This window comes from Alternaria atra, assembly GCF_907166805.1.
Source record: "Alternaria atra isolate CS162 genome assembly, contig: 29, whole genome shotgun sequence".
Lineage (NCBI taxonomy): Eukaryota > Fungi > Ascomycota > Dothideomycetes > Pleosporales > Pleosporaceae > Alternaria > Alternaria atra.
In genome coordinates this window covers 648,348-670,373 of record NW_025091327.1, presented here as the reverse complement: position 1 = coordinate 670,373, position 22,026 = coordinate 648,348, and the positions used below count along the sequence as shown (strand labels likewise).

At 51.4% G+C, this 22,026-nt stretch overlaps 5 protein-coding genes across 5 annotated transcripts; all 5 read right to left on the bottom strand.

The window, feature by feature from the left end:
- Window positions 1-268: 268 nt before the first annotated feature.
- On the bottom strand, window positions 269-6,834 carry ALTATR162_LOCUS8509 (uncharacterized protein; the record flags this gene model as incomplete). Its single annotated transcript, XM_043316139.1, has 6 exons — window positions 269-2,638; window positions 4,632-5,128; window positions 5,351-5,487; window positions 5,652-5,771; window positions 5,839-6,362; window positions 6,544-6,834. The coding sequence occupies 6 exons, from the start codon at window positions 6,832-6,834 to the stop codon at window positions 269-271; spliced, it is 3,939 nt and encodes a 1,312-aa protein (XP_043172074.1).
- Window positions 6,835-11,232: 4,398 nt separating this feature from the next.
- ALTATR162_LOCUS8508 (uncharacterized protein) lies at window positions 11,233-11,777 on the bottom strand (the record flags this gene model as incomplete). The annotated part of the gene is made up of 2 exons (XM_043316138.1): window positions 11,233-11,662; window positions 11,716-11,777. The coding sequence occupies 2 exons, from the start codon at window positions 11,775-11,777 to the stop codon at window positions 11,233-11,235; spliced, it is 492 nt and encodes a 163-aa protein (XP_043172073.1).
- A 3,653-nt stretch (window positions 11,778-15,430) lies between these two features.
- ALTATR162_LOCUS8507 (uncharacterized protein) lies at window positions 15,431-17,137 on the bottom strand (the record flags this gene model as incomplete). The annotated part of the gene is made up of 3 exons (XM_043316137.1): window positions 15,431-16,483; window positions 16,538-16,830; window positions 16,882-17,137. The coding sequence occupies 3 exons, from the start codon at window positions 17,135-17,137 to the stop codon at window positions 15,431-15,433; spliced, it is 1,602 nt and encodes a 533-aa protein (XP_043172072.1).
- An 844-nt stretch (window positions 17,138-17,981) lies between these two features.
- Window positions 17,982-19,002, bottom strand: ALTATR162_LOCUS8506 (uncharacterized protein; the record flags this gene model as incomplete). Its single annotated transcript, XM_043316136.1, has 2 exons — window positions 17,982-18,547; window positions 18,600-19,002. The coding sequence occupies 2 exons, from the start codon at window positions 19,000-19,002 to the stop codon at window positions 17,982-17,984; spliced, it is 969 nt and encodes a 322-aa protein (XP_043172071.1).
- Window positions 19,003-20,912: 1,910 nt separating this feature from the next.
- ALTATR162_LOCUS8505 (uncharacterized protein) lies at window positions 20,913-21,446 on the bottom strand (the record flags this gene model as incomplete). The annotated part of the gene is made up of 1 exon (XM_043316135.1): window positions 20,913-21,446. The coding sequence occupies one exon, from the start codon at window positions 21,444-21,446 to the stop codon at window positions 20,913-20,915; it is 534 nt and encodes a 177-aa protein (XP_043172070.1).
- Between the last annotated feature and the right edge of the window lie 580 nt (window positions 21,447-22,026).

Sequence of the window (22,026 nt, the reverse complement as noted above, 5' to 3'; positions counted from 1 at the left end):
CACAGGAGCGTTCGTAGATGCAAGAATCAGCCATGGAGGGCCGGGGACGCTCAATTAGAGAGATCTTGTAGAAGGGTATAAACGCAGGGAACCTGATATGTAATGCTCGCTATAAGACGTATGCCAGAACGATATATGCATGTGCAAAATTCAAGACGATATGATTGCAATCTGCGAGGCAGGAAATCGACGATAATTGCGGAAGAAAAGCCCGAGCGGCTTGCGGATTTCTTCTGGTGACGATGAAGATGAAGCTTGTAGTCTTCATCTAATACAATCGTCCTCGGCTGGCCTGACTTGCTCTGCTGGGCGACGTTCGGCTCCTCTCATCTTCCTCAGGCACGTCGCTCAATCTGGTAGGATGGTGATGTCTCATCCCTACCCACTCGTCGCCGTAACCATCGCCGCTGTAGTCAGGTCGACCACCAGCGGTAGGATGGCCCTGCTGCGAAGATCCCGCGCCCGAACTGGTTGCGTAGCCACCCTGAGAAGTGGCAGTTGTGCCATAGTGCTGTAGATGCTCAAGCTCACGTTGGCGTGCGTCGTCTACATCGTACTCGTCCGATACTGGAGACTGAAGAGATCGAAAAGGGATGCGGCGGCCCGAATCGTCGCGTATAAAGTTGCCTCTCTCATCCAGGGCGTACTCAATGTCGCCTTCTGACTCTGCCTGAGAAGTAACGTACGACTGCTCGTCATCTGGGAGACCAGATTCGGACTCCTGGTGTAAATAGGATGCAGGCTGCTGATAGAAGGCCTCTGGCTGCGACATGGCCGGCTGACTAGGTGCCTGCTGTGCTTGAGACGTATAGTATGGATATTGTAAAGGAGCAGGAGCAAGAGATTCGTCCGCAACGGATGAGCCAGTAGGCCGAGATGATGTAGCTGATGCTGCGCCTGATGGGACGTAGGTTCCTTGAGCCACGTGTGCAGGCGCCTCAGGCTCTCGGCGCGCATGGCGAGCGCTCTCAGTGAAGGGATCGGTGTCGGTCGGTGATTGGCCTTCCTCGTATGAGTAGTGTTGTTCGATGCCCTCGCTGCTGCTCTGCGCACCAGCATAAGTATCATCCCCATGTCCCCTCCCTTGACGTCCCATGTTCTGCGCCATCGGAACCACCTGCACTCCGCCAACCAACGTAGGTTGACCTTCCCTCAGCGAGAATGTGCGATCACGCTCTTCTTGTTCTCGCCTTCCAAGCTCCTCCCATGCTCGGCGTGCTTCTTCTTTCGAGATTTGTAGCTCACGCTTCATCTCAGACACCGCTCGTTCGGCATTCTTCTTCTCAGTGGCCATGCGCTCCATGTTTGCTTCAGCCTCAAGGCGAAGCTCGCGCTCCGAGTTGATTTGTTCTGTGAGCTGCGCTTCGCGCTCTTGAGCCCTTTCCTGATCCTGGCGATGTTCATAGAACCATCTTTGAAATTTGCGTTCGGAAGACGCGCGTAAGCGTTGTAGTTCGACGACAGCATGAAAAAGGTTGGCGCCAGCTGCCGATAGATCGGTGATTTGCCTAGACATTTGCTGGGCCAGTGGCTCTCTGCGAACTTCATCGGTATTCTGCTCAAGTCGCCGTATCCAGTAAGAGGTAAGACCCTCCCAATGTGATGATAGAGTTTCCCAGCGTTCGAACGCATGTGGGAAGTTGGAGGTTGTGGACTCCCGAGCTTGTCCAGTGGATGAACCTGGCGGAGGCGGCGGGCGTGGTGCAGCAGTTGAGGGTCCTGCTTGTGATGAGGCCGTGGCACCGGACGGTCGCCGGGCATGACCTGAGCCAGCTGGTCTCCTGCTTTGCTCTGCCGTCGTCGGCAGACCTAGGTTTGCCTGAGTGGGTCGAGACGGTTGCTGCTGTGTTTGCGAAGCTGCCCGAGGTCTGGATTGTGATGCGCCTGTGGGCTCTTGCGCTTCGTTCAAGGTATTTTGTGATGGGATTGGCCTCTCTGGTTGACGTGGCACTCCACCCGACGAAGTCGGGTATTGTACATATTGGTCACCAGATCTTAGAGGAGCTGATTGGGGCTGCCTCTGGGTCCCAGGCTCAGCGGTTGGTGCTCCAGCTACACCAGAAACAGCTTGGGCTCTTCTTTCCGCGCTGGCTCTCCTGCGCTCCTCCTCGGCGGCTTTCCTTTGCTCCTCCACTTCAGCCCGTTGTCGTCTAGCATTCATGATCTGCGTTGGCGTACGTATGTTGGACCGATCGACAGGCACGGGTCCACCAGTTGTACGGGCCCCGCCATTGGCAGCGCGGCCACTCGTCAGGTCGGACATGGGGGCGTTTTCTTCGACCAGATCCGGGGTGAAAGGATGCGGAAGTCGGAGTCCCTCTTCGAGCACGAAGCGTATCGCCGAGGCGGTACGTCGACTGATGCGAAGGGCGGGGTGAGGCTCAGCGTAGGGGGTTGAGCGAGGGCGAGGTGTCTCGAAGCGAACGCGCTGTTGTTGGCTCGGATCGACTGATCTGGCGCGTTCAAAGTTGGGCGTACGGCGAAGGCTGTTCGCGACGCTACCAGTCGAACTTGATGCTCTCGAGTGGTTGTGCTGCGTGCGATAGAAGGCGTCGGCTTGCTCCTGGCGTAGCTGGAGGGAGGTTCGGTATTCGAACAGTGGCGCTGGGCCGTCGCGGTCGTGGTCTCGTGAAGATGTCTGTTGAAAGGGTAATATGTTTGCGAGCTCTGATGGATCACTGGACGTCACTGTGAATCCAGGGATTCTCACTCAGGCTCAATTGCCCTTGCGCCGTCGAGGGCACCCGACCGGGTTGGAGAAGATACCCAGCGGCTGGTTCTCTTGGAATAAGCTAAGCAGCGCGCGACGGCGTGCTTATGTTGGAATTCACGAAAGCTGGCTGGAGAGTATAGTGTTAGATACAGAGACTGCGGAAGGGCTAGCAGACGAGCCATTGCTGCGGTGCACCCTAGCAATTCCACGCGTGAGGTAGGGTGGTTGGGAGGAGGTGAAGGGCTGGGAGGTGGCTGGGAAGCATCGTGAAATCGACTTACACCTCTCACCGACACTCGCAAAGGACAGCCAATACGCGTGTCTGTATGCGCAATGTGTGAGTAGCTATGCGCTGTGCTGTTGTTGTGGTGCTGGTTGCTGTCCAATGCCTCAAGTTCTGCTGTTGATGCCGAAGCAGACGTCACCGGACGGAAAGCTGTCCCTCAGCCCCAGCGCTCGGAAGCGCGGCGCCTGCTGTAACGCGCGGGCGGGAAGTAAAGAGTGACTGGAGAGACAAAGGGTATCGTATGAATATGCATTGAAGTCGCGCGGCCGAGGAATTGCGCACCTGTCGTAGCGCTCTTGGGGCGCGAGCGGAGGTTCACCCGGGAAGCAAATACGACAAACACTGATATTTGCTGATGTGGAGTCGCACTGACCGACGTGCAGCGAGATGCATGCAAGCGACTGGTATGAGGCCGGGATAGCAGACGTGGAGTTGGTGACGGCTACGATCGATTGCCAGCGTGCCAGCTCATCGTGCTTGTTCTGCTAAACCTGGCATGGGGCCAAGGTACAGCGCGAGCCGGAAAGCGGAAAGCCCATCGCGGTCATGACCGGCCGAACGAAGCAAGGCAGCAGAAGCCAACAAGTCAGGATTGTTTCTCAAGAAGACATGTAGTTGGAGATTTATTTGGCACACGGCCTCACTCAATGCTCGTGGTCGCGGTTACCTCATCGCACCTGCCCACCGAGATGCGCCTGCCAATCAGCGGGCCATGATGCGACTTGTGAGGAAGGGGCGGCCCGCCTACAGCGGGTCAAAACGTCACAGCATCTGCCCACGAGCCTTGTACCCCTTGAGCTGACAATAACTCGCTGTATCTACTGTGACTGCGACTTGTGTTCCATTCGACTTTCACGATGTTGAAGTCCCTCATTGTCGTGCACAGCCAACAAACAGTACGTTTGTTCATGTCGGCCTCTGCAGCCTGCATACACGACATGCAACTCCCAGCCTCGCCTATGCATAAGACCCACGGTCCTGCAGCAACGGAAGAACAAGGAAACATACTGCAGACGTAACGTCTACTAGACCCGCTGACGAGTTGTCATCGTCAGACGCCTGTCCAATTTGTGATATCTTGAAGACAAACACATCGCGCACACCGCCTCGCAACACGAATCGCAAGCACGTCGGACCGAGGCAGCAACGCGAGATCTACTGGAAAGACGCCGACATGTCAGCAGCGAAAGAGTAGCACCGATTCAACACGGCTTTGGAATATGTATATTCGTGTCGATCCTAGGAAAGGGCCAGACTCTAGAGTGAGACCTAGCTACAAGGGTATCCCCAAATGCCAGTTTCCAAGGCTTCCAAGCGCCAAATGCTCCGACGGCGCGTCGTAGTTTATCATATTAAGACCAAAGTTCAATCTTTCAGTCGTCCGCCGTTCCGCAATCCGTGTCCCGCGTCCATCGGTTCCTATGAAGGCAAAGCAAGGGTCTTTGGGCAGGATCAGTTGCTGTTGCCAGCAAGTCCCTTCCATGTCTCCTCACTCGCTATGGTCAGCCTGATAACAAGAATAACATCAAAGCGTCGAAAGCGAGTAAGACGTTGAGAAAAGCCGGACCAATTTCAAGAGGCGGCGCCAGAACCGGAATCAGAACCAGACAACCAATCCCAGGATCGCCTTACCTTGTGCTTGAAGCTATATTTGGCGGCCGAGGTAGAATCGTTGGAGATTTCGTCGATATCTACGGGGCTGACCTGGTCGTAACTACTATCGTTGGAGAATACAGAGTCTGCAGTGGACGCCGCGCTATCGACAAGTACTAGGCTCTCGCCAGCTGGGGAGATTGCGCCAGAACCGATGTTGCCGGTAGCAGCAGGCACCTCAGGCATGTTGGGGGAGCTTCGAGTGGTCAAGGGGGCTACAGACGTTGTGGTCTTGAAGCCATAGGTCGAGACATTCGACACCACAATCAGCGAGGCGTCACGACCAGTTGCGGGAACGGACAGCGGCTGAGCTGAGAGATAGCCATCGTCTTTGATGGCGCCATCCAAGGCCTCGCCAAGATCCTTCATATGGAGGGACTCTTTGGTCAGCGGGACTGGGGAGAATAGTGAGGGATGTTGTTCAGCTGGAGTCGAAAGACCGGTTCCCTCGGGGACGACATCGCCTTGATTGTTGCCTAGAGATTGGTGTACGAAGGTTAGCATTCGTCTCACATGCAGTTCGCATAGGGATACTACGAACGCTGGTCACCACGGTCATCGAATACCCCGGTCCAATTTGGCCAGCGGATTAGGCAGGGGGATATCGCGTTGTTGACAATCTTGCCCCATCTATCTATATGTTGGTGTACGAAGTCAGTATGTGTCTCATATGCAGTTCGTACAGAGACATTGCTTACTGTGAGGAGTGTGAGGAGTCTTCAGAGCTCGCATGCCGCTATCGATACAGTTCTTGCCGCAAGTCAACAATGCGATACGAGAGAGCTCTTGCTCAAAGGGCAGGTAGTCGACAACGAAACCGTCAAGCTTGAGGCACCTAGTAAAACGAGTCAGTCTCTATGCTGTACGAGAAGCTCCCTTTTGATGAATTGTACCCAAAGATACTTTGTCTTTGGCGTTCGTTTTGGGCTACAAGTCATGACGAATGAGCTTTTTGCTGTGGCTCATGTCCGCCCGGCTTCCTGAAATTGTTGCACATACCACAATGGGAGCGGCTTAGCCTCCAAGCCTGCGGCAATACGTCCTTTGCGCATGCTGAAATCATCGAGATACTCGCCGGTGCCGAAGAAGTAGTGTAGGACTCCCTTTCCATCAACGCCCCTGTAAGGTGTCAGCGGAAAAGCTCTAGTGTGGAACACCAGTTGGGTCCATGCGCATGGCGACTCACTTGTACTCCTTTTCTTTAGAATCTGCCTTCGAAACGGTCAAGCCACGGACGTCTTCAGCCTTGTGCCAGTGGCCCTGACGCACGATTGGGGGGGCCGCCATGTTGAGGTCTAGGACACGCATGCCGGTCTCGGACGTGTTGCGAAAGACAGTCTCCCAGTAGATGGACTGGTAAGAATCATGCATACGGAATAGCCGAAGCTCCTTAAGTTCCTTCTGCTGAACGAGGGGCTTCATCTCTGCTGGGGTGATGTACGACTTGTACTCAATCTTGCCGTCCTGTTGGAGGCGAACGGGCTGGCCAAGGTCGAGGACAAGCTTCGTGAGTGAAGTGGACAGCTTCTCCCAGATGACGGCCATGAACGGTAGGCCAGAGACCCAACTAGACTCATTAGCGGATAGGTAAGGTGTAGCAAGAGGATATGCATACGTCAACTCCTTTAGCGCAGGCATCTGTTGAACGAGCTTCGCGATTTGTTCGCCCGCGTCGTGCCATTCTTTCTCAGGCTTGATATGAGGATGCGGCTTTGCTTGACATCAGCTTCATCTTCTTAACTTGTTTTACTGGAGGAGCTTGTTGTTCATCCTCGTGTTAGAAACGGTATCCTAAAGGTATACACTTGTAACATTCTGCGAGTGTCATAACAAAACGTACAGCGAATACCTTTCGAGTACTCTAGTCAGGTGCAACACCGGTTATATTTACCTCGTTCACGTATTGCTTCTGCTCCTCAGGCATACCGATCTTCTCATCGCTCTTCTTCGGCAGGGTCGGCTTCCACTCGCCGACGATGTAGAGCTTGATCACCGGAGCAAGACGGTCGTACACATTGATGAGGTAATCATCGACTTGCTCGATAACGTGCTCGAGCGAAGAGACTATATCGCCTTCGTTGTTGCGACCGACATCGAGTATGAAGCAGTTGTCATCGCCGCGGTCAGCCGCCAGCGCGTTCTCGAGGATATAGGGACCCAGGTTGTCCTTAACTTCCGCCATAGTTGCGGCGTGCAGATGTGTGGTTGGTTGCCTGGCTGTAATTGTCGGTGTCAGTGATTAGGAAGTAGGTGAGTTGAAAACTCTGGTATAAGTGGTCGCGAGATTGTTGCTGCCCAAATCATAGGTGACGCGAGACTGCAGTTAGAGCAGCGTTAATAGGGCCGGCAAGAGTGTTTGCTGTGGAAAGGTGCTCATGGTGAAGCTGCGACACAAACAATGACGTGAGCTCATCTTGGTCCATATGCAGAACAGGCGCGCTCAGTCGTCGCATGGTCCTAGCATGTGACTGACCCATGGTGAAACAGCGAATTCTGGTCGCTTGATTGGTTATACACGGAAGATGCGTAACCATGGGAAGGTACGCACGAAGAAAACCCGGAAATTGTGGTGGGTGGTCGCCGAGTGCTCTTTCTGAAAGGGATCGAAGATGAAAGTGAAGGCGCCTCTTTACATGTGCAAGTGAATGACTGCATGACTTGAGCACCTGGTAGATGAAGATCAGACAAGCCGTCAGTGAACAAAAGAAGCGACGTCGAAGACTTTTAAAGGTGACAGCAAGCGTGGCGACGACCAGGTCTATAACTAGGGTGTCTCTAACAGAGGTTCTGAGCTCAAGGCGAGATCTTTGCTCGAAGTACATTCTGTTCTCATCACTCACTCCTACATAATATCCGCGTGTGTTGCAGTTTCAAAGGTGTAGATATGATCTCCCTCAAGGTTGTCTATACACCTTGCTGGTGTTCAGCTCAAGGTCTGAACTCACGATTTCCCTGCAAGGTCAACGACTAAGGCACTGTGGCTGTCGTCTTCTTCGCTATCAGGATCAATGGTATGAACACATCGCTGTCCGGTGGTTGCCGTTGTGCATGGTCGTAATCATTACTGTCGGATGATATGCCTTGATGGCTGTAAATCTGTCCGGCGAGAGAAGCCTCCATGCTTAAGGGTATCAAAGTCGTCACACTGCCCGTGGCCTTTCTCATCATTCTCAAAGGATGAAGCGCTGTATGTGAGAGCCAGGACTCCAGTGTTCCGAATGAGAAAGAAGAAGGAGGCAGATGGCTGGCCACCACCGTCGTTGTATGAAGAGGTCGAGGGTCCGTCTCAACATTTTCCATATCTAGATGTCTTAATGAACGAAGAAAGTGGGCTCAGTGGGAGGCCAATGCTCCTAGCTAGGCGTCCATAGTACTGGTATTGTATGTAGATGTAGAGCAATGCTCTCTTACTTGGGTTTCTTTCATTTGCACGTTGATGATCGACGACAATTTAGTACCACAGTCCGCGACATGGAAGGTTAGCTATATAGATCGCTCGGCATACGAAGACTCTAGTTATCGGACCCAATTTCACATCTCAGCCTACGAGTTGTATACCCAAGCAAGTTAGTCAAGTTAGTCAAGTTCATCCACGAGGTCTTTTGGTGCCTGACCTCGGGAACCCACCCTCCAATAGGAACATTCAAGTAATTTCGGAAAACTAAATTCGGCCGCGGGATTATGAGATCTCGAATCGAGATCACACTTTGCTTTTTACCGCCCAAGTGGAGACATGAAACCAGGACTCGCATCGATCTATGAGCTTGCTTTTTCTTTCGATCTACTAGCAACGTGGCGGCTTATAAGAAGCGATAACCCACTTGCCATTCCTGGCCCACTTGCTTAGCCTTGGTATACCCACGCGATACGGATACACACTTCCGACCCGCCACCAGTGCTCCTTGTACACGGTGAAAGCGACACAACCAGTAGGATGATTTACCCGACGACAGCAATTACCCTTGCGCAGCTGTGAAGGCTCGTATCGGCTTCTATTGTTACACGCGACCCAAATCGGCCATTGAGTCGCTTCCCGGCACAGTGGCCGTTCCGAGATGTCGCCTTGATTGCGTTGCTTGCCGGCTCCCGAGTCTCTGCAGTACTGATTCGTGGAAGTTTGTTCAGATCTTGGTTCATCTGTGACGGATGTGTGTTTGCGAAATTAAAGTCTATGGAAAGCCTAAGTATGGTATTCATACTCCAGAGCATGATGGATGGTGGGTCGTATTTTCGGCCCCGGATTTACAAAGCGATAGCAGCGGGCCGGTAATCGGATAGCCGCAGCCAGACCTGCACAAAATTCGGCGTTCAAGGATCTCAGCTAGAGATCGGTGAGGCGTATTTTCTTCTGTATTCCCTGTCCATAGTGAGGCAAAGGAGATGGTATAGACCAGACCCTTCGCCGCATAATTGGATCATTGTTGATGCCCAACATCAACCACAGTAGGCAAAACGAGGCGCTTGCTATCCCACAGTATTCTAAAGAGGCCTAGCCTAATAATTGTGGACACATCGTGATCTTGGTTAGCACGCTTCGTGTCGCGCCATCGATTGATACGGAACGAACCTGATGTATGGTGGTGCTTTTTCGAAACGTTGTCCTGCCATGCGCCTGGAGAACATTCCCGAGTAACTCTCCTTTTGTTAACCGTTGGGCGAACGGGATATTATGAGATCGGTATGTGTTAGTGAGGACTGCAAAAGTGTGGGGCGTCAGAGTAAAGACGCAAGAATTCCAAAACTCCTAGGCTTGCCCTTTGACTATCGCGTGGTGATGAGGCTTACCAGCTTGCTGACATTTGCGTGCGATGGTGTTCTGCACAAGGTTGCCTCTATAGATCTCTAGCGACAATGACTGACCACTTGCATCGTTGGATTGTGATGGCACTCTGCAGAATGGAGAACGTTGGTGTAGCTACTGGCGATCTGTATTCAGGAAGGACCTGAGTTTGACATGCGTCGTGAGGAGCATGGTTACAATGCCGTTATGCTAGAACTTTATGTCGCTAGGTGGAGACCGAGTCAAAAGCAAAATGTGGTAACATGTAGCCCTCCAGTGGCACGAATCATGGAGAAATCTCAAATCGCAATTGTCCGATGTTGCGCTGCATGGATCGGGCGGTCATTGACAGGCTAATGGGAGTAGAATCTGAGAACAGAATGATATAAGAAGGAATTCTTGCTCGGGATAGAGTGCCGAATAAAGTACCTGTATGTTGAAAATAGTACTACATCTTCATGCCTCATGACGTGGGTGCGCTTCATCGGAAGGGCCAGGAGCCATTTCGACGGTCATGCATCGATGAACGTGGTCTAGTAGATTTCGTTCGCTTCGAAAGTGCTTACGACGGGCCACAAGGCGATTCCAATCGAACGCTGCAGTCGCTGGAAGAGCAAGGAAGATGCTTGCACATATAGGGCATATGCAGGGCAGAAAGGGTGAAGTCTGATACGTGGGGTTTACGATGAGATCGAAAAGGTCCCCACGCTAGTCTACAGCTAAGCGCCTACCACCGCGACGCAACTCCTGACCGCCTCATGAAGGATGCGACACATCATGTCACTTTCAATTGTTGACTGCGCCGTCGGAGCAATCATCCCGCTGTAGCGGGAATAGCTAGTACCAACGAAATAGGCATAGGATGACATAACTTTCAGTTGTGCATACAAAGGTTCTGATAATGATTCCGCCATACTGTGGCGTTATGCGCCTTTCGCCGACAAGCAACAGTCGTGCAACAAATCCTTCATCCTACACATGAAGAAATTGCGCGCCAAAGAACCCCGACGGCGAGGTTGTTGCACTGGATGACCACGACGTTGGACTAATGTTGGGTCTGGATGGATCGCGTAATCTCCACATCTAAATTTGGTCTTTGTTTGACGCAACTTTGGTGCTTCCATTGTCCCATAACGTGTTGGAGAGTCGCGAAATTATTGCAGTAGCTGTTGGGTGCGAACGCGGATAGGCCAAATATACGCCAAAGGGTACTGAGAGAGGAAATGTAGCGGTAAGACCTGAGTGCGGATGTCCCGCGTACCTGGGCGGAAAATTGCACAAGGACGCCCACAATCCCATCATGTAAAGCCATGTCCAGGAAAACGCTCGGAGTGCAGAGAAGACAATGGTTTGAGTGGAACGTAGCTAGGGAGATGATATTTTTGATACATTTGCTGCTACAGGGGGTGCGTGGGTGGCATGTTGAACAAGATGGATTGCAACGAAAGTTGTTGTGGCTGCCATCGCGACGTTTGTTGCGTAGACTAAGTCGTTCTTTGCAGTGGCTAAGTGTATCGACATCCACCATTGTGAATTGGCGGCATGCTACTTACTATAGCACTGGTACTCTGTGAGATATAGGATGCACTTGGGCTAGGGATGTGGTGCAACGGAATTATGGCCATGGTATCGTTGTATATAGCCGGTGTGTTGCCTAGCGATTGTTGCTAAACGTAATCAGATGGCGAACTGATTTCCGTGGCGCCATGTGAAGGTCGACGTCGGGGAGTAGAGGTCTCGAGCGAGTTCGCTAGGGTTGAAGGTAGGGTGGACATAGGCCGACACAAAGTCTGCTATCACTCAGACACTGTGAGAAGAACGGCTGTCTTTTATGCCGACTTTCATCTTGCAGTCTTCGTCGTCATCTGAGTCAAGCAAGTGGTCGCGAGGAAAGCCTCTTAGTCCATGCTCCAGCATGCGAAAGGTTTCTGAGTAGGCTTTCGAGGGAACGGCATCCGGAGGGATGATGAGTGAAGCGATGTCCATTTTGATCGATCTGGGATAGGGGAGGTCGTTTGGATCTCTAACGAACCAACTGCGGTCTTGTACAGCACCGAGCTTCCTCCCATGATGCGAGCCTAGGTCCGAGAACCTCTCATCCAGAATCTTGCGTAATACGCGCTCAACTTGCTCATCTGTGGGGCCCTGTACGGCTTGTTTTTGCTCCAGCAGAAGGATGCGTTCGTGCAGCTTCCGAAAGCACAATTCTGTTCTGCGCATAAACTCATGACTATAAACATTAGCATAAATGATTGACCAGCACGAAAACTATGTTGTACTTACTACCATGCTGCGATTTGATCGAACGACTGGTTGATCTTCTGTACTTGGAAAGTAAACGACATACTTGAACTGTGTTTGAAAGGTCAAGTAAGGAGTGGCTGAAGATGTGAGTCTAAAAAATGCCTTGCAAGATACCACCAGTTAAATGCGAACACTTGATAGTGAAGAGCTATGTATGTGCAAAGACAAAGATGGGGTGGGGCATGGAAAACGAGAATAGGAATCTCTAATATACATATATGGCCATTAGAGGTGTGAGTCCCGGGGAGGCGTTTCAAGTGGCACCAACAAGCCCGACTTTTGATATGCAGTTAGGTGGGTAGCGCGGCAGGGCCCTCGGATGGCGGGAGACTTTGATGGGCTGGCTGGCTAGTAAGGATTGCAAGGTGAACACCCAATCAGAATTCCGCGAGTATGCAGCCCTCTAAGTCTCCCGAATTGGGGTGTATTTGGATTATACATTTTGGGTCAAGCAAGACGAGAATCGAGAAAGGGACATGCTAGAAATACCGATCAATGGAATTTACTGGGTGGTAAGTGCGAAGACAGGCAACGCAAGATGCAAGAGCTGCTCTTCCCCTTTGCGATAGACGCGATTGTGTGGGACTCAGGGATACAGGGGCATGTGCACTGGACACCGCTCCGAACGTGATCGACAATGGTAGCGATAAAGGTACAGGGCCAACGTGGAGTGGCTCGCCTGTCTAGGCGTGCAGGGTGCCCAAATACTGTTGTCGACCCATTTGATCACAGGTCGTGGCCATCTCACCGCAGGACAATAACGAATACGCGGGAACGGGTTTCTATCCCAGCGGCGGTGCATGCAATGCAAGCCGTCAGGTTAATCCGCTTATTGCCGTGCCTCTAGGCCAAGGCTCTCGCATCCGGTTTCCTTGCCTCCAGTTTTCGCATCGCTGTAGTACTCTCTAGTCTCTTGAATAGCGTTTGAAGTAAAGCGAAGTCGTCGTCAATCAAGGTTCGTACCCTGGTGTCCACAGCTGCTACCAACCTTGGAAAGCTTGCAAATTGCGCGTTTGGTTTGTGACTATGGAGCTAGTCTCAAAATAGTTACAGCTGACCTTGAGTAGCGGACCCCGGGGACGACTTCCAACTCCAGAGCCACCCTCGTCATCGGTGAACAATCTGCAAGCGAAGCAACCGGACACGTCAGTTATCCCGACAAACACCAGTTCCCCCTAGCATATCGCCGATTTCTAGCTTGGGAAACTCGGGATCAGACATTTTCAGGTGTTTTCCAAGCCGCGTGCAGTCCAGAGCCAACGCGTCGCGTCTATGGCAAACAATTGGTGATCCTACTCACAGCCTTCATACACCTTACGCCATCTTGTCGCCTTATCAGTACCTGAGGCAAAATCACGAGATGGCTCAGCATTAAAACTTCGCAGCGGTGACATACTCATGACGGTATTTTGATTGGCTGGATCACTGACGAAGTACCTTCATGTAAACTACATTCGATGCCAACTGTTCGCCATTAATCAGGAGGAAACACCCAATCCCTCTTCTATGGCGCCACTGTGGTGTTGTCTAGATGCAGACGTTCTACTATTCCCAGTATCAGAAATTGCGCCCAGGGTGCTCAGCCAGCAATGCAGAATTTTGAACCACTGGCCTATACGCTTTCTGATTAGCGTTGGATTTCATTACAACCGACCTTCGGGGACGTCAACTGCCGACGACCGGCATTGTATCCATGTGAAGAATGCCAGCATGCTTTCATCGTGCGTATCTATCCCAGTCATACAACCGAGGGCACCAGGCACACACATGGCATGACTTGCTGACAGCTAGTAGTACTAGGAAGTATGCCACGCGTATTACAACCTGCATCAATGCACATCAAAGCCTGCTTCGTCGGCGATCCACGGATCACGCCACTATCTTTGAGGCGTCGCTTCGTGTTTTGGGGTTAATTGAGTACATGTCTGATGTTTTTCATTGCAGAAACACTAAGAATATACTTTCGGTATCTTCTGGCGCTTGTGATTGCGGAAAGCAGATCCACCTGGTCGGATCGTGGACAGACACATCCCACTCAAAGATCTCAGCCACCTCCACGGGGCTCGATATCGTGCGCGTCAAACTCAGGTCATGTTCCTCATTACCCGAGTGTATGATTGTGTACGGCCAGTCTCTGTTTGCCGGTCAAAGTGTAGTATCACCGACAACCCTTGAGCATCAGCGGACCATATGGCGCCATTGCTGAGCTGATAAGTCGGACGATTCTCAAACGACAGTGCGACTCCAAGTATCCTAGCACTTCATGGCTCACCTCTTGACTTAGATCCGAGTCTGGGGATGCTGCCATGTATAGTAGGCTAACGCAGCCTCCCGAGCAGTTTACCGGCAGTCTAGGGTGCACTGGGCGTCCGTAACGGCGCCGAAGTTAGGTACAGACTACTCATCCCCGCTAGTATTTTTGTTTTCTGCAGAGCAACTTCTGGCAAGAGTGCAAGTATGTCTGCTTGAACCGCAAAGCTCTACTAGAGTCGAGAGAATCTAGTTCCGGTCACAGCATTACATATCATTGGAGTCCTCTCCAAAATTGGAGACATCTCGGTCCAGACTGTATGCATGCCTCACTAGGTCCGGACAAGATTACCACATCGACGATGATTTACGGAAGCTCCACAGAAGCCGGCGGCCTCCCCTCGCTAAAGACTGCAACGTGAGACGTTTCCAGATCACATATATGCATGCATCGAAGGTAATTTTCTTTATCGAGTCTCCAAGAGCTTGAACAAATAGTCAGCGTATCGGGTCTCGACCCGAGCTCCATGCTGCAATAAGGATTCCATTTCCGGGGCCGTCATCGCTTGACATGTCGTAAGGCCCACGAAGGACTACGCCGTACCAAGGACCGGGTCGCTTGACGCATACAGCAAGCGCTGGGACGCCGCGGCAAACTCGCGATACGTTTAAACCCCTTATGCCAGCTTCTTAGCCCTCGCTATCGCGTCAGAATGATCCGAAACGATTACCGGTGCTATATTGCCGTCAGCTGACGATGCGCCCGCACGGACTTTGACGTCCTTAGTCCACAGATCCTGCACCTTGAGCGGGAGTAGGTATCAGGGTTCCTACATGGTCTCCACCCGGGGAATACTTTTAGGGTGGGCCTCAGAGACTCAGCGCTCTACCAATCCTGTATTGATCCGGTGACTGACTCGTGGAAATCAGAAGTGGGGTTATGCGACGTATACCTGCCTTATCAAGACTCTGAATTGCCGAATATAGATGCTTTGACCATATCCATGGAAAAGACATACGATTGTAAGCCTTTACGAACGTCGGTGAAGCCGATGGAATCTTTCTTTCTCGTGCAATAACCAATAATTTCTGGTTTGGCGAATACGGCTTATGTTACGATGATTTTGGGACTAAATAGTCGTGTTGATGGAACCTTCAGACAATTAAACCCGGGAAAGAGATCAATTCGAGTTGCGGTCAGCACCTTGCTTAAATAGAAAGTATCCTAAGGGCTCACCAAGAAATGGAAGGATAGTACTCAATCAGGATGATGAGAGAATAAACGCGCCATGATATTCTCGAAGCTATTTACCGGATAAGAATTGAAGCGGTACAAGTATCAACAAGAAGAAGACACTGGTCATACAACCCCACTGCAACGCGTCCATCATGCGATCGATGAATCTCACAGTTGTAATCAAATTGGCTTGCGATGCCCAAACACCTACTTGAACAGCTCTATCGCATCCAAAATCACATTTGGAGCCAGAAAGCCATCGCCGGAACTTCCACTCGTACAGCTAATTTTGATGGTGTTGCTTCCGCTAATCAACGTGCCAGCCGGTATATCATAGTTGTAGACCTCGCCGAAGCCCCGATACGCGCCTCGAGTCAAGCCACGTGAATCGATCTTTGTTGGTGCAGCAGGTGTAGCGGCATTGAAGCTGTTCACCACAACCGAAGGACGACAGCCAGCGAAGGAGAGTGTGGTGCCGATACGAAGAGTCGCTGCAGTAGTAGAAGTACCCGAGAACTTGATGGTGAGGGGGTTGTTGTCTTTTACGATGGCCATTGGAACACTGTCAAGGGTGCTGGAGCCAACAGTGTACGTCAACGGACCCCAGGATGCCATGCGCGAATCTGTTGGATGCATTCGTAGTTGCTTGTCTGCGTTTCGGAAGCCCTTTGGCTGACCATCCCACTCGCCGATGCGCCAGATGGAAGTCTTAGTTTCGGCATCCGCTGCAATGTTGGCAGTGGTCGCCTTTCCGGCCGAGACCGTCACGCTGGCGGCTTTAACCTTGAACTCGCCTTGGTAGAGCACCTGTGTGTAAGTACCAGGCTTCATTGCTGGTGATGTGAATTTGCCGCTGCTATCAGCGTACGCCCAGTACTGGGCTGCATCGTTGTACCAATGCAATACCCGTTGGAAGCTAGAGCCAACACCTGTTGCCGTCCCGGATACTGTACCCCTGGCAGATGGAGCCACGTAGCCTGTTATACCGAGGTCCTTGAAGAATGTAGTATCCATACTGGAGCCACCTGCTGGTACACCAGAGCGAGTAAAGGCTAGGGCATACGGGCCGTGCAGACCCTGACGGAATTTCTCCGTCTGAACATGGCCACTGTTCATGTAAAAGGTCAACGAGGTGTAGTCTCCACCGTTATTTGTGTTGATATCGCGGTGGAACGGACCACCAGAGGAGCCTTCGTAGGAGTAGGAGTTCATCAGGAAGCAGGCATGTATTGCGTCGCTACCATCGCGATATACGCAATGCTGATTGCGTCAGTGAGAATGCTCAGCACTACCTTGACTTGGAAAGGCACTTACTGTAGTGTCGTCGATGAAGCGCTCACTTGAGTAGAACTTGCTTCGCGTCTGACCACTTACTACGAAGACATCTGATCCTTCCACTGTCGATGTCGAACCAACAGTTGTTGATACGACGCCAAAGGGGTACTCTAGCGGCAGCGCGCTACTTTTGAGACGAGCAATGAATCGTAGTTCGCCAATGCTGGGCTCAGCAGTAGTATACGTCGCCATGTATATCGTCGCTTCGCCGGACTTGGCAACGAGGTAATGCGTCAAGGTACTGGTTGTACATGTAACCTTGACGTATTGGCCTGATACACTTCATTAGCTGCCATTTTCAAAGTACAGAGAATATAACTGACTGCTAATCGTCTCATACTTGACAGTTGCAGTGCCTAACCCTGATGAGATGTGCGATCCCTTCTCTGACGACTGCAGCTCTTCTCCACGGTATTTGATCGAAGTGATATCGCAGCTCTTGGCGTTGACGGTAAAGACGAGGGGATTGGTTGCGCCAGCGTCGACAACGATGTTGTCACCACTCTGAGTGGCGCCAAAAGCCGCCAAGGCCGAAGGAGAGAACGTGGCCGCAGCCAACAATGCGCCCTTGAATAACATAGCTAGAATTGAAGCTTACGAAAAGGCAGGTGGAGGAAATGTGTGAAAGGCCTCCCGATGACCGCCCAGGCTTGGATAACAAATGAAGATTTTGTCCCCTACGTATATGTCGCCTTCTCAAACAACAGCAAGGGTTTACTACATTGCGCAATACCAGTCGGTGCCAAATGCTCCGACACACTCATCATTTCCACCCCAGATCCTCCACTAGCCGCAAGGATTGCACCATTGTTACCCAAAAACAGCCACCTGCGCGGTCATTTGACACGTTAATTCACCGCGCTACGAAGCCGGAAGGTCGGAAGGTATACTCAACACAGGTAGTAATTGATGTTAGGTACATGCACCTCGGTATGAAATTGTTCAATTCCCCGGATCGACAATATTGAGCGATGGTGTTGATCTAGGGGCTAAGATTGCTATGCGGGGGGAGGTTGCTAGAGTCCGGGGTATATCCGCAGTATGCACCTTTAGTGGCGGAAGATCTTGGCCTGTAAGACAAGCACTATGGAACAACTTGGCGGGGCTGCATGAGGTAACGCCATTACCGACATGGTCATAAAAGTCCGAAGTGCCGGTTGCAAGGAGCGAATGATCGTTTCATGTAGAGATGGGAGGTTATTGGGATGATAAAAGAGAGTTGCTGTAAGTCGTATGCAACGGGGGAGCGCAAAGGACCTAATGGATAAGGTTTAGAGTAGAGCCTGGCGTCTGGAGGAAACTAGCTTTGTCGTAAATGACAACGAACTGGTGTGTGAAGGTATGAAAAGACCGGAGAGGGTAGAGAGAAACAAAGAATTACTTAACGATGGTTCTATCAAAAGTTGCCATAACATCTTGTCGCTCAGTCATCGCCGCCTGGACAGTCATTCTTGTACAGCGGATTGACCTCTACTTCTCGGCACCAAAGCGCCCACGGCCTTGTCAGTGTGCCTGAAACCGATTCCCAGGCATCGTGGCATTCCGTGTCGCTTAGGTACTTCAAGTTACCGCCTTCAACCTTGGCATGCCCTGACTTGATTTTGCCGCCGGCTTGTACATCGACTTTGCCCTCGAGCGCATACCCTGTGTGTGCGTTCAGTACTGTCATGGCCGTGGTTTGCGCCTTCGCTGCCTCTTTTGTGTATATCGCTTGGTAGACGGCTTCCTCAATGCCATGTGCGACAGTCGCAAAGCCATGTCCTTGTAGCAGGACAACGGCATGGTCAGGCTCCATCTTCGGCTCTGAAGATGAGCCACCGAGCTGCGTTGGCAGAGCGGAGCGCACTTTGGAGTATATGAAGCCGGTCGAAGTCGCAGGCTTAAAGGCAGCTGCGAGGGACGAGCCGAGCGTACTATCGCGGACGAGGAGGTCGTGCTTCGAGCCGGATGGATAGTGGCTTGAGGCATCCCAGACTGGCACGTTGGTACCTGAGACGGAGGCATCAGCGTAAGGCTAGACATTGTGGTCCAGGCAACTCACCCAAGAAGCCAGCCATGTGTATCGTGTTCTTCAGTGGCACGCCGCTAACACAATACGGCAGAACGTCGCCAGCATGGCTATGCACCACACAATTAATCGCCGGAAACCTCTTGTATATCTCACTATGGACGTGTCTCTCGAGATAGCCCGGCTTCGCATTCTTCTCGACCGCCTCCGCACCGTCAACGTTGTATTCGACCAGATCATCCTGTGAGCTGACTAGTGCTGGCGGCATGTTACAAGGCATCCAGAAAGTTGCAGGATTATCTGGCGACCGCACAGAGATATGCCCATACGCATCGAGGATGCCATTGTGGTGTAGGATGTGGCAGGCGGTAACGAGGCCCTTGAAGAGGTCTTCAAGGCCAACCTTTTCGCGTTTCGGAAAGTATCCGGCAGACATATTGTGAGAATACAAATCGTGTATGCGACATCATGGCGGGCGGGATTTGCATGTTGTGTAGTGGTGCTGTTCTTGCTTCGCGCGCTCGATGACGTGCGTTGCCCGCGGGCTGTGTGGGGAAATGACTGGCGGGATGCACCGCTTCTTGGTCAGCCTTCAAGCATCTTCAACCAGACACTTTAGCGTTGAAGACTCGTGTCCACCCACTCCGCGCATTCCAGTTGCTGGTTGCTGCAATACAGGTACATCCTGTCTGATCATCCCAGTTTTCTGCTTACAATCCACATAATGACCGATTACGCCCTTTTCAGAGATGGCCCAGGGTAAGATTGTGGCTACGGACAATACCACGATGATATCTACTCGATAAGATGACCCAGTGTGCACCTTCCTTGTATCAATCTAATAGTTTGCCTATTCCATGAGAGGTGCCAGATACTGAGTGGCCACTTCCTTAATGCATACATGTACTCTTTCTAGGCACCAACTGCTCGGTCTTGCAGCTTCTTCCGTACTACGCACTTTCTATTGCTATCATGGAAAATCACGCCAGGGCTCAAAACATCAATCCCCTAAATTCATAGCACTACATCAGGAAACCATTTCTTTACTTGCAATCAACATGCGCAGCCTGATAGCGCATCCGGGACTCCAATTCTGGGTCTACAAATTGCAAGGCAGGCTCACCTACACCCACTACGTCCCAGGACAGCTACCACGGAAGTACACGCTATACGGATATGAGTTCAAGGGGATGCCAGAAGGAGGAGAGGGGATCCATCGGCAGACGATGGTACATCGAGGAGGAATCTTTAACTCTTTTTCGGCAGCTTTCGTCGAAGAAATGTCCATCGTGGTCATGAGAGTGGATGGGAAGCTTGATATAGAATATTACTACAAAGAGGGTTTTACAGAGGTCATATACCAAAAAAGCGGTCCTTGGGCGATTCCAAACGATGGAGCAAATTGGTGTATTCATCCATACCCTCATCACGCATGCGATTCAGTTACGGACCAGCAAAACGCACTGACACTAGCCCCTGGCGCTTCATCTCCGCAAGCAACATTCAAATACGCGCGGGACACCGCGGTAGATACACAAAACACCTCACTAGGCGCACGAGAAACACCGCCAGACGTACAAGTCACTCCACCAGACGAACAAAAGACCCTGCCAGACACACATTCGAACTCGCAAGATACTCAAAACGACCAGCTAGCCATAGCCCTTTCACCAGGCGACCCGAGACAGCTCATGTATGCTTTAAATCACCTGTATGACTGCCTTCCGTGAGAACGTCAGTATGGCTAGGAAAGGTCAGTAAGAAGTTTCCGCTGCCTGTGCTACTGCTGATTTAAACCCTAGGATCATTCCAAGTCCGATTTGATACGACTGGTATGGAAGAATAAATCCATAATACAATGCAGCAGAGTTTGGATCCGCTCATCTACCCCATGGGTTATAGGAAACATCATTGCACATTCCTTACCGGCATGTCCTTCTTCTAGCCGCTGACATCGCCATCCATCATTTCCTCCATTCCTTGCGTGCTCGTTGCGTGTAAATGTGTATGTGATATTCTTAACGCCGTGTTTCACCACGGGCGCGTAAAAAAAAGCTCGATGGGTTGGAGGTGCCAGTCGAATGGTTAGGAACTGCTCAGCCCCTCGTGTGCCTGTATTGGACCTTGCTACCGACGCAGACTACAGGAAGCTTCTCCACCCGCGTCCAACGAGTTTCTTGAATGTCCATACTTCCGACGCCTGTCACGGCTAAACGAAGTATCCCAAACAGATGTTCTCTCTTTTGTAAGCGATTCCCGTCGTGTGCGTCAATGCCGTATCCCTCCCCCTACTGCCTGTATCTGACCATGCTTCTCTTCGTCATGCGTATCGTCTTGTTTCCATCATCAGCCCATCTCCACATCGCCGTCTTGCTCGCCCATGCCGTCCACGAGATCACTGTCGCCGCTCTCTCCGCTCGTCTCCTCGCTGTCGCTGTCTTCATCCACAATCTTGCCTTCCACCTCGCACTTCCTCGCATAACAGCATTTATTCGTCTCTTCTTTGCCACCCACCCCGATCCCAATGTACAATCCTTGTTTCACCTCCTCGATAATCTTGTCAAGGTCAACTGTGCAGTCGCCATCGTTTTCGTATATGATCTTTTTGGCTCGGCTGTTGGCTGCCGCCTTTGTGGAATGCACCGAGTTTATATGCGTGGTGCCAATGTTGTTTTGAAAGCTCGAGGCGGTCGGGTAGCAGGTATCGGTTACGATGTATATTATATAAGGACCGGAGTGTGCAGCGTTGACAATGGTAGCGATTGGCGGATTGGGTTGTTCAATGCTTTGTTGGATGTAGGAATCGCCGTCGTGAATGTTGTTGTTGTTGTCGTTATCGTAGGAGCGTTGGGTGGGTGTAGGCCCATCTTTGCTGTTCATGCGGTGTTGGATGTTTTGAGAGTCAGACGCCATCGCAGACGACAAGCTCTCTTGTAACAGGACAACTAACAAAGAGAAACAACAATCACGTTAAAATACAAAGACGTGAGCATAGAATCAATATCGCAAAAAAAAAGTGAAATCAGATGTCTCGTTCCACAAGTACAAAACCACGCTTTCCAAACGTAACCGAAAACCGAGGAAAAAGTTTACGATGTTGTGAGCATGGGAATTTGGCGCAAGTAGGAGGGGTTCTAGAAAAACACGATGCGCGGCTAGACCGCATTGCTAATTTATAAAACTTACAGTGCGTCGAGTGTGTGGGCGTGTGCAGGTATTCGCTCCGCGGAGGGTAGAAACACGAGAGACAAAGGCTTCTTCTTTAGCTCACGATAGGTGGCGGGCATTCCCACAGAGAGCACATGAGGCTCGCGACACTTCCTGCGTTTGCCACCCAGGACAAGCAAGGAAGAAAACGTTCGGTGTTTTACGCGTATCACCAACCAGATTTAAGCTACATCTTAATGCCCAAAACAACAATTCATTTTTTTCTTCTTCATATAGACGTGATCTGTCGGCG